The sequence below is a fragment of the Mya arenaria genome, chromosome 11 (assembly GCF_026914265.1).
Source record: "Mya arenaria isolate MELC-2E11 chromosome 11, ASM2691426v1".
NCBI lineage: Eukaryota > Metazoa > Mollusca > Bivalvia > Myida > Myidae > Mya > Mya arenaria.
This window is the reverse complement of record NC_069132.1, coordinates 43,127,469-43,139,498: the sequence shown is the minus strand read 5'-3', so window position 1 is coordinate 43,139,498 and position 12,030 is coordinate 43,127,469. Positions and strand designations below refer to the sequence as shown.

General features: G+C 35.3%; 1 protein-coding gene across 6 annotated transcripts in view; it reads left to right on the top strand.

The window, feature by feature from the left end:
- Positions 1-12,030, top strand: part of LOC128207571 (centrosomal protein of 170 kDa-like) — a 111,921-nt gene that overhangs the window by 21,891 nt on the left and 78,000 nt on the right. The window contains exon 1 of one of the 6 annotated variants that reach the window (XM_052910588.1): positions 6,722-7,601. The exons of 2 other annotated variants lie outside the window; for them this stretch is intronic. In XM_052910588.1, the coding sequence (XP_052766548.1) occupies positions 7,413-7,601 (189 nt within the window). In that variant the 5' untranslated portion in view covers positions 6,722-7,412. Of the gene's footprint in view, positions 1-6,721; positions 7,602-9,327; positions 9,466-11,225; positions 11,341-12,030 lie in introns of those variants that run through there. 3 more of the 6 variants (XM_052910594.1, XM_052910592.1, XM_052910591.1) reach the window with 3 other exon arrangements.

Below are 12,030 nucleotides of genomic sequence, written 5' to 3'. Positions count from 1 at the left end.
ATGATGTCTAAGAGGAAGCAAAGTGAAGATGTTTTGTCATAAATGGGTGTTAATGTTGAGCTTCAAGTGTTTTAGATGTTGACTTTATTAAGAGCTGCCAATCTGTGCTGTGTAAAATATTTGTGTACCATTTCGGAAATTGTTATGAGCCAGGCAAGAGGAAACGCCTTAGTGTCAGTGTAGCATTTGAGCCAGGCAGGAGAAACGCTCTAATGTCAGTGTATCATTTGAGCCAGGCAAGAGGAAACGCCTTAGTGTCAGTGTAGCATTTGAGCCAGGCAAGAGAGATGTCCTAGTGTCAGTGTATCATTTGAGCCAGGCAGGAGAAACGCCCTAACGTCAGTGTATCATTTGAACCAGGCAAGAGGAAATGCCTTAGTGTCAGCGTTGCATTTGAGCCAGGCAAGAGGAAATGCCTTAGTGTCAGCGTTGCATTTGAGCCAGGCAAGAGGAAATGCCTTAGTATCAGCGTTGCATTTGAGCCAGGCAAGAGGAAATGCCTTAGTGTCAGTGTTGCATTTGAGCCAGGCAAGAGGAAATGCCTTAGTGTCAGTGTTGCATTTGAGCCAGGCAAGAGGAAATGCCTTAGTATCAGTGTTGCATTTGAGCCAGGCAAGAGGAAATGCCTTAGTATCAGTGTTGCATTTGAGCCAGGCAAGAGGAAATGCCTTAGTATCAGTGTTGCATTTGAGCCAGGCAAGAGGAAATGCCTTAGTATCAGTGTTGCATTTGAGCCAGGCAAGAGGAAATGCCTTAGTATCAGTGTTGCATTTGAGCCAGGCAAGAGGAAATGCCTTAGTGTCAGTGTTGCATTTGAGCCAGGCAAGAGGAAATGCCTTAGTGTCAGTGTTGCATTTGAGCCAGGCAAGAGGAAATGCCTTAGTGTCAGTGTTGCATTTGAGCCAGGCAAGAGGAAATGCCTTAGTGTCAGTGTTGCATTTGATCCAGGCAAGAGGAAATGCCTTAGTGTCAGTGTTGCATTTGAGCAAGGCAAGAGGAAATGCCTTAGTGTCAGTGTTGCATTTGAGCCAGGCAAGAGGAAATGCCTTAGTGTCAGTGTTGCATTTGATCCAGGCAAGAGGAAATGCCTTAGTGTCAGTGTTGCATTTGATCCAGGCAAGAGGAAATGCCTTAGTGTCAGTGTTGCATTTGATCCAGGCAAGAGGAAATGCCTTAGTGTCAGTGTTGCATTTGATCCAGGCAAGAGGAAATGCCTTAGTATCAGTGTTGCATTTGATCCAGGCAAGAGGAAATGCCTTAGTGTCAGTGTTGCATTTGAGCCAGGCAAGAGGAAATGCCTTAGTGTCAGTGTTGCATTTGAGCCAGGCAAGAGGAAATGCCTTAGTGTCAATGTTGCATTTGAGCCAGGCAAGAGGAAATGCCTTAGTGTCAATGTTGCATTTGAGCCAGGCAAGAGGAAATGCCTTAGTGTCAGTGTTGCATTTGAGCCAGGCAAGAGGAAATGCCTTAGTGTCAGTGTTGCATTTGAGCCAGGCAAGAGGAAATGCCTTAGTGTCAGTGTTGCATTTGATCCAGGCAAGAGGAAATGCCTTTGTGTCAGTGTTGCATTTGATCCAGGCAAGAGGAAATGCCTTAGTATCAGTGTTGCATTTGAGCCAGGCAAGAGGAAATGCCTTAGTGTCAGTGTTGCATTTGAGCCAGGCAAGAGGAAATGCCTTAGTGTCAGTGTTGCATTTGAGCCAGGCAAGAGGAAATGCCTTAGTGTCAGTGTTGCATTTGAGCCAGGCAAGAGGAAATGCCTTAGTGTCAGTGTTGCATTTGAGCCAGGCAAGAGGAAATGCCTTAGTGTCAGTGTTGCATTTGATCCAGGCAAGAGAAATGTCCTAACATCAGTGTATCATTTGAGCCAGGCAAGAGGAAACGCCCTAACGTCAGTCTATCATTTGAGCCAGGCAGGAGAAACACCCTACAACAGTGTATCATTTGAGCCAGGCAAGAGAAACGCCCTAATGTCAGACACTGTATCATTTGAGCCAGGCAGGAGAAACGTCCTAGCATCGTTGTATCATTTAAGCCAGGCATCAGTGTGAGCCCAGCAAGAGGACACCCCATCATTGATGTAGCATTCCAGCCAGGCAGGAGGAACATCTTAGCACCAGTGTGATCAAGTCAAAAGGAAAACCCAATCCAGGGTGTAGCATTCAAGTCAGGCAAGAGAAACACTTTACCTTCAATGTCATCTTTGAGCCAGGCAAGAGAAACACCCTAGCATCAGTGTATCATTCCAGCCAGGCAGGAGGAACACCTTAGTGCCAAGGTGAGCGAGGCAAGAAGATAACCCTATCGTTGGTAAAGCATTCCAGCCAGGCAAAAGGAAGACCTTAACATCAATGTATCATTTAAACCAGGCAAGAGGAGCGTCTGAGCAGAGAAAGCCTCAAAATTTAATGGATTTTAAATTTTAGCCAGGCAGATTGTCTTTAAGCGTCAGTTTTAATGTCCAGCCACCAATCTTAGGCTAGCATTAGTCTTTCGCCCAAGCCAAGCAAGAGGAAAGCCTTAAGTATCATCATACCAGTCAACTAAGGCAAGCGTAAGTGTGCAGCTTGAGCCAAATATGATAAACTCCTATGCATATGTGTGACATTCAAGCCACAAAAAAGGAACGCCTTAACGGCAGTGTACTGTTCAAGCCAGGCAAGATCCTTGTTACTGAGCCAGCAAAGAGTTGATATATCATGACTTTGCTGTGTAGTTTTTCCTTGAATTAATTTTGGATCATTTATTGGGTTTCGTTATTGCTAAAATGTAATCATAACCCTTAAAAGAATCTTTGTAAATTCCTCAGACTTTTAATCATGTCGAAGAAGAGTAACTGCAGTTTCTTGAATTAATGTTTATTATAAGAAGGATCAGTTTAGCAATTTTTAAAGAGTTGTTCAAGTGCATTTAAAATATGATTGAATTAAAATACATTAGCCAGTAGTAGTAAGTAATAAACACAGGTTTTTAACCTGTGTCGAGACAGGCCGGCTGCTTGAAATCTTTGGATTATAAGTAAATACTGAAGATAGTTAGATCAGGGTAATATTACAGTGCCAAGTTCATAAGGTAAACATAATATTTTCATAACTCTGACCGCAGGCAAATTAGGCGTATTTAATCTAATATGAGCTTCTGAAATGGTGATACAAATATGGAAGATTAAAGTATTAATGATAAAGTTACTTCTATATTTATCAATCTTAACGATGCAGCTTGCAACATTTAGCATCCAAACTATGTACGCTTAATTAAAGCTCCTTTGAGTTTTCCAATTTAGTGATAAAAGGCCGTGAAGTTTCTGTCAATACCCTTCTATTCCTGAAACATGAAAGAAGACTTTTAAAGTTTTCATTGTACAAACATGTCAGTTTGACTTTCTATGGTATCTCGATGGTCGAGAACCAATTTTGCGATTGTCCAAATTGTTTCCTCTGAGGACAATATCTCTTACTTCTATGAGGTTCACAAACAATCACTAAACAATATACACATAGATGTCAAATCCACCCATTGGTCTTTTAAAGGCGCATAATGCAGGTTGATGCAAAATTATTTTTATATAATTTTAATGCATTTTCATGTTTAACTAGTTTGACGAAATAATTCATACCATTTAAGTACTGATAAAAAAATGTTAGCGAACGTTTGGCGTCTTTTAAAAGTAAAACTCATATTTAAAATCATAACATACACATGTATAAACATAAATTTTGAGTGAAAAAACCTTCAACTACTTACCAAATAATGCATTTATGGAAAATATAAATTACTGAATACAAGATTGTAACTGTGTATTTAATAGCTGAAAACAAGTTTATTAATTGTGTTTCATCTTATATGGGAGTGAGAGTGCATCTTGAACTTTATGGACTTTGTGGCCACGTATAGCTATTTATATAAAAAATAAATATTTGTACCTAAATCTCGTGCTATTTTACTATTATTATCATTAAAATGAAATGAGTAAGACATGATAATGCATTAAAATTAAAAAAAACAATTTTGGCATCAACCTATGTTGTGCGCCTTTAAATAACATCTAATGAAATATACCAACAATTTTTCGGTTCTGTCCACTAGTGAAATTATTTGCGCAAATAGCTATATGGTCTCCCATAAAACTTCCTTTCAAGTTTCAGTTCCATTTTTTCTTTGAAATTTACTTATGGTAGTTCATAAATTTATTAATTACATAGTCACTGTTTGACTTTTGAAAAGCGGGCTATAAGCAGTTGTGTAAATTTTTATCAGTTAAGGATACTAGTTTTAATAGTCGTGCTAATTTCGATACTATTTGACCTGTGAGAGCATTATAAGTAACGTGATTCAGGCACTAATGATTATGTATTAATTTAAGTATTAGTGGAGTGAACAGCTGAAAGATAATAAAGATATGGTGCTTAATAAAAAGACTACCTGCTAAAATGCTAGAATATTTTTGTGAGGAAAATCACATCAAATTTAATTATTGTTATTTTATTTTTTGGAATATGTGAAATTATTTTATGTTAACCTTATCTGATTTTTCAAGGTATTTTATTAGCCTTGGTGGTGTTTTTTGGAATATGTGAAAAAAAAATATTTTAACCTCGTCTGATTTTTCAAGGTATTGTATTAGCCTCGGTGTTGTTGCATTCGGCAGCGGCGATTTTTTTTTTTATAACTTTGGTTATGATAACTCAAAAACCATAATAATTCAAGATATTCAAATGAAATTTGGTACATATATTGCCAAAGACAATGCGCACATATAGCAAGGTTGATAACTCAGGTTAAAGTAACTGTTGAGGTACGCCCGCTGCTTGGACAAGCATATTGGGATCTCGCTCTTCAGCACTCTGGTTATAAGTACAACTTTTGTAAGCATGTTATGTTTGTTTTAATGTGAGGTGTTCATTTTCATTGGTGGGTTGTCATCGGTGGCAGCGATGTTTTTTTTTAATCTTTGCTATAATAACTCAAAAACTATAATGATTCAAATTATTCAAATGAAATTTGGTACACATGTAGCCAGAGACAATGTGAACATGTATAGCAAGGTTGGTAACTCTGGTTATCATAATTATTGAGTAATGCCCCTTGCTTGACAGAGTATAAAACAACAGACTAGCAATAGGAATCTCTCCGCGGCAATCTTGTTAAAGGAATTACAATTGTAAGCAAGTAATGTTTATTTTCATTTGAGGTGTTTATTTCCATTACAAAAAAGAAATCCAATCAATGTTCGTATTATTTACATATCAAATGTAATGAAGTCAATTTGCGTTTAATAGTATTTTTGACAGCTAATTCGTCTGTTCATTTAACAAACAGCAGTGGGAGTTTGAGAATGAATATTTCAGTTTAATGAAGTGAAAATAGGTGAAACACAGTGATGATTTCTTTTAAATCCCTCAAAAATCACTGTAGGAGTTCTCATTGATAAAATCTTAACTTTCGGCAAGATTCTTTTCTCATCGGATTTTAATTACATCACCTGTTCATAGGAGAATTCAATGTTGTTAAACACCACAAATCCGATTTCAGATTTCATTCCGACTTTGGACTGATTTTGAAATTTGCGAAGATAAAAAAACAAACCCAGTGGTTTTAAATTTGATACTTGTAAATTTAGTACCAGTCAATGAAATTGAATGGTTTGATTATTTAAAAATTGCACGCATACTTGCATGATATGCAATTTCAAAAGAAAAGAGCGTCGGATATATGTTGCATGATTTATTTTTCTAATTATCAAGTCTTATAAAATGATCAATAAACGTCCGTAAGACATTAGCTCTCTAAACGGATTTAACATATGTTTAATTGAGACCAGGGTGCGAATGAAAGAAATTAGATAACTTCTATTAATTTCTTACATCTGAAGTAGGCAACTATCATAAAAGAGGACTTATGGATAAAATTTCATAAACATTCACACACTAAAGTCTTTTGCATAACATGGGAATTGAAGAATAATTTTCAGGCACGTTTTAATTGATTCAAAACTTGTCTGTAAAGTGATCATCTGAATTTATATCTTTAAGAATAAATCTTCGTAATTATAAAGCAGTATTCGAAAAAAACATCTTACGGGTGAACTTCATTACAGACATGTTTATAAGAATTTTATTACTGGGGTTAGGAAATCTTGTAATAAAATGTGAAATGTATATATTTCATTCGTAAACTTTTATTGACTTTCGGACTTACTAATGTTAAAAGGTTACTTAAAATTATGGAAAGAAAAAGTGATAAAAATGCTATAAAATGGACCTACTGTAATATATTTATTACTAAACTCCATTTGCCTAGATGGTAAATGAAATCGAGAACATTTATTAAATAAAATGATTACGTGCTTGAAATACGTATTTGTAAATTTGACAGTAATTTTGTCAGTGTTTTGTCGTACATTGTTAGCTAATAAATTGGGCATTCATCATTATTGCAAGCTTATAAATTGGGCATTTATCATTTACTAACATGCAGTTATGAATTCATATCATAACAATTTCATTATCATTTCTCATCCGACAAATTAATGATATCGCTTTGGAAATCAAGGCAGTAGACTATTATTTGAGTCTCATAAAAAATTATGATCTAAATAATAATCTTAATATAACTTCGTACCTTTACAAACAAACTGGGTGGTTGCTGATAAAGTGTGCCGAATTTTCATCTCGAGTTAAAAAAAAAAAGAATTCTGAAATATTGAGATTACTTTCAGTGGCAGGAAATATCAGAAAACGTAAGAAATATTAGACATTTTTACAACAAAAGACTGTTGTTCGAAACGTCTTGTTCATTATAGTGAATGGATTAAAGGTCCATGTGAAATGACACATTCAATCAGAGGAGATGGTTGGAGAATAGTGTTGGATTGTGCAGACTGTGGACTTCTTTCTTTTGTGATTTGAGGATGTACGGTGAACTCAAATACATAATTTTTTGTTATTTTGAAAAGAAAATGGTGTTATATGATATATAAGCTCAGATTTAATAAGAATTAAAATGTGTATGAAGTATAATGGATTTTAAATTCTGAACACCGTTCTGTTGATTATGCAAAGAGCATGGAACAAAACTGAATAGTTTTTGTTATCTTGAAAAGAAAATGGTGTTATATGATATAAAAGCTTTGACTTATTTATAACAATGAGATTTTAAAAAATAATAAAATTTTAAATGTGTATGAAGTTTAATAGATATTAAACTTAGCATGACATTCAGTTGATTATATAATGAACATGGATGTTTTTAAAACTGATTGTTTTTCATAATATTTGAATGCATTGTGTGATTTGTTATTCTGGTGAAAAAAAATGTTATTGGAGAAAGTTTGTGATTTAAATATTTTCAAGGAAAATGATTGGTTAGTGTGTGTAATATTCATATCTACAAGCAAAATGATTGGTTAGAGTATGATCTGTAAGGATCATGTGGTCTCTAAGGCCATCTCTCTGATTGGCCGATTGCAAGGAAAGTATGGCTTCAAACCAAAATTCTTGAAAGTTGCACCACCACCAAAACCACCGTCCCCTGTTCCCGTGCTAACATCCAATGAACTTCCAACTATATATGAAGAGGATCCTTGTTCAAGTGAATTATGGGTAGGTCGTGAGTGTTAAAAGCGTTCTTTTCACTTTCCTTGTCAAATTCTGTATGATATTTATGTATCTTGTTGTTATAAATTGCCAGATTTAATCATAAAGCAGATGGCAAACTTGATCAAGAGTTTAGTTCTGTACTGTTGAATTTGTACTTTCTGAAGGACCTGTTCCAAAAGCTTATGCCAGACTGTGTTTTTTTCCTGACCATTTTTGGGTCCAAATTCGGCACTCTTCCAAATTCTAAAACATTTACTGAAATTCACAATTTTATACCTTGAAAAAGAGATGGACCCCCTAAATCATTTTTAAACAGAAGACTTGGTGATTCCTTAAAGAAACAATGTTTTTCACATGGTCCGGGGTGATGATACCGGGGATAGCAGGGGAAATGGGCTGTGTTTTTACCTTCCAGGTGGCCCCACAGTCCGGAGTAAATGCGTTTTGTTTTTTCCCCGAAAATAGCCGGGAATGGGCCTGACCTAGGATGTCCCCAGGAGGCAGGGGCATTTGGCAGGGATTTTACCAGCAGTTTGTTGCCACGGACGGGGGGATTGATTTTACCTGGGATTGGCTGGACTGAAAGTCAAAGTCCGCGCTGGGGGGCCTTGGTTACAGTTGACTTGTGCATTATCTTTTCTGTTTTTGTTTTTTTAAAGCAGTGCTTGTTCATTTCTTGTAATTTAGTAAAAATGACACATTTATCCCAATCTGAAAGCCCCTGCTGGCCCCATTCCTATAATAGTTGGGGTAAAACACTGCCAGATTTCACATTAATTGAGCAGATTAATGCACATTGTGAATTCAATAATCAACTGGCGCTCTGTTATGTTAAACATGCACATAAAAATAGTGATTTCTAAACAGAAATCAAAATGAAGGCACTCACATGCATGCAGTGTTCGATATTAGCACAGGCTCGCAAGCCCTACTCTGCTTAAATGATTTCTGGGCATGTTCAAATTCTTGATTTTATACAGCAGGACTTGTTCAAGATTTGATGCCAAGAGGAAGAATTCGGTCAGTCTTGTTTTGTTGACTGTGTATACAATTTCTTTTACACAACTTGTATCAGGCCCCGATTTTGCGAAATTTCATAAGTCCCTTATTACAGGATTAAGCTAAGCTCACTATTTGTGGTTTTCAATAAATTGCGTAATATTAACTTCTCTGAGAGTTTTTATACTTTAGATTGGAATCATCATTATTATTATCACAATAAAGCATTTTTTCATTTACCAAAATTCAATAAAAGAATGAATTTTTTGCTAATTGAAATAAGCTTTACATAAGCCTGTTAAGCTTAAGAAGTTTCGAGAAATTGGGGCCTAATAAAAATCAGAGCAGTGATGGTGATGTCGTCTAAACTTGCTTAGCTGTTTTCCAGCTGACACATCTGAACTTTTAAAAATATAATTCCAGTTGAAATGGTTAAGATGAAATTTAAGTCATAATTATATTTTTTTAACGTGAGAATTCCAATACAAGGGGGGTAATTATAGCTGATAGTTCCAGGAAATATAGTCCAAGAGTGGTCTCCCCTGCTCTGCTAGTCTTCCAATGGTTCTTTCTTGGGATGTACTAGCTAGCATCATTGATTGGAACAGAATGAGTCATGCCAGCACATTGATTGTTTACTGCCGATACAGTAAATTACATTCGGACTTTCTTTTCCTGTAAAATATGCTGAAGATCTGTTCCCAGTTCCGGACTGTTTTCAGTACCAATGGTTGTGGAATTGTGACTTTATGAGGTTCAAAATGGCTTGACAGTTTGTAAGAATTGTGTTCAGACTATCTGAAGTAGAGGTTATGATGGATTAGCTCAGATTAGTGACCTGGATTTTGAGGCATATAGCTAAAAAATGGTGGGTACCGAATCTTTCCAAAAAAACATCAGAATTTCAACTTTGATGAACCAAAAATCATTTAATGGATGAATTTTTAATCATTTTGCTTTAATCATAGATTGAGGCTTGTGTTTATTAGTCATACAACTGTAATTGTTTATAAACTTTTATACCATTTTATACTGTACCATAAGCAATAAGAGAGCAGAGAAATATTTACAAAAGTAACCAAATATGGTAATATTATGTGGCACTAAAGTTCAAAATTGGTCAATTATTGCATATCATGGGGTGACCTATAGAGTGGCCATGACAGCTGAGGATGTTGCAGCCTCGCTTGACCCGTCAAATTGACGGGTTAAAGAGCTAAAAGGTTCTATCTGTGTCAAGTTTTATTGTCTCTTAGAATGTATTGGCTTTTATTGGCTCTAACCTGTCCATTCGAGGGCTGAATGCAAAAACGTTCCATATGTGTTCTTTTCTTATGTCACTTGGAACTTTTTGGCGTTCATCGCCTCAAAATGTTCATCATGTAAATGATGCATGTGAATTGCATTATGTTGTTAAATGATTATGCTGAGTTTAGAGAAATTAGATGGGGCTGATTATGTATGTTTGTTTTTTGATGTTGTCAACTTGACATTTGATGCTTGGGTCGATCAAAGGATGATAGCTGATATAACCACACTGGATAGGCCTGTTTCCCAGTGGAATAGATCAGTGACTGTATTGATATTCATTTTGTGAGTCCACAAGAAGTCCCTGGTTGTTTTCAAACTTTTGATTTCCTTAGAAGAGAGCTTGACACATTACTGCCAAGTGGTTAGGAAATCAATTCTTGGTTCTCTGATATTAAGAAATAAATCATAACGTTATTGGAATCTTACTTCAAAAACAACTTTTATTAATATTAAACAAGGACAATATTGAAAATGTCAATTTAAAGCTGTACTCTCACTAATTGACAGTTTTGACCTTTTTTTCTTTTCTTTTTTTGTCTCAGAATCAGCTTATTTTGGCATCAATGCCTTCAATTCAGTCATATAAGTTAACGCACAATAGAACAGATCCCAATAATTAGGTAAACTGCTGAAAATTTCATTTTTCTTTAAGTGTTTAAGTAACGCTTATTGCCATAAAACATCAATTTTCAAAAATAGATATTAAAACTGCATTCTGCTCTTTTGTCAGCAGTTTTATATCACAGGTTTTCAGACATTTACGCAAAAATTGGCTCATTCCAAGACAAAAAATAAAAAAGTTTTCAAAACAATCAATCTGTGAGAGTGCAGCTTTAAAACATCTTATCATTAAATTCTCTTCCTTCAGTAATGATGATGACAGCGTAATGGTTTTTAAATGCCTGGAAATGGAATTTATCCGGAATCAATACATTCCGATCATTGTTAGTTGATGAGTTTTCACCTTTATATATACCAGGAATGGATGTATCACCATGGCGACAGCTGGCTTTAATAAATTAGTAAATGACACACACATTCCAGCTTAAGGCAGATTCAAATCTGTCGCAGGCTTTCAGGCAGCTTCATAACTTTTGAAGCTTTGGAGTATGCACATTATGACGAAATTATGAAATAATATTTAAGTATTTTTATGGTTACAAACAAATATAAAACAATTCTTTATAATCACTCGGACTTTAAAGTGATAACTAAACATACAAAGATAATTTTTATGACTTCAATGATAACTTAATATGATGTGATATTATTAACATTGAGGCATTTTATTCTCACATCGGCATTGGAAGACGTTGTTGTTAGTATTATGCCAGTGTGGAATAGCACAGCGCCACTTCTGATGTTGGATTTTGAGAGACGGGTGGAGACAAGGGTCAGGGCTCGTATTTTCATGGCCTCACCCTGGGGAAAGGTGTGATTTTTAAAAATTTTACTTAACTATAGAATTCTTAGATTTTGTGAGGATTTTATAATTTACTACAAATATTTGCGATTTATTCCCATTCTGAGTTCAAAACGTGCTATATGATTCATGAAAATTCTGCTGATAATGCAATTTTTTTTTAATTACTTTAGTTAATTACTTTAGTTCTTGGATCGAATTCCTAACTTCCGCTTCCACTTGTATTATTAAGAAATCAAAAGCGTCATTGAATTATGTATGAAAATCCTGCTATAATTGTTATGTACTTGGAACTGAATTAGTTTTGGTAGGGGTTATTCATGCTTCCATTGCATACTGTACTTGGTTTAGTGGTCAACATTATATTTTGTCCAATGAGAAGAGGGCAGTATTTCTCAAGTTTTCATTTATTTAAGTAAATCAGCAGTTGTTGATTTTAATCAGGTGAAGTGGTATTAACAGGGGTAGGCCCAGTTAGTGGGTAGTTTACATAATATAATGTAGACCACTAAAAACTTAAAGACTTAATATGTACTGTAAAATAGAGAGTTGTCCACTTAGTCGATTCAATCCATTTATATTTGTAAATACTTACTACCTTGAACCATTATATAATGTTAAGGTGAAAAACTTGCGTGTATATGGAGGGGATTTGAAATCATCATGACGTCTCTAAGGCCATGCCAAATTTATTCTATG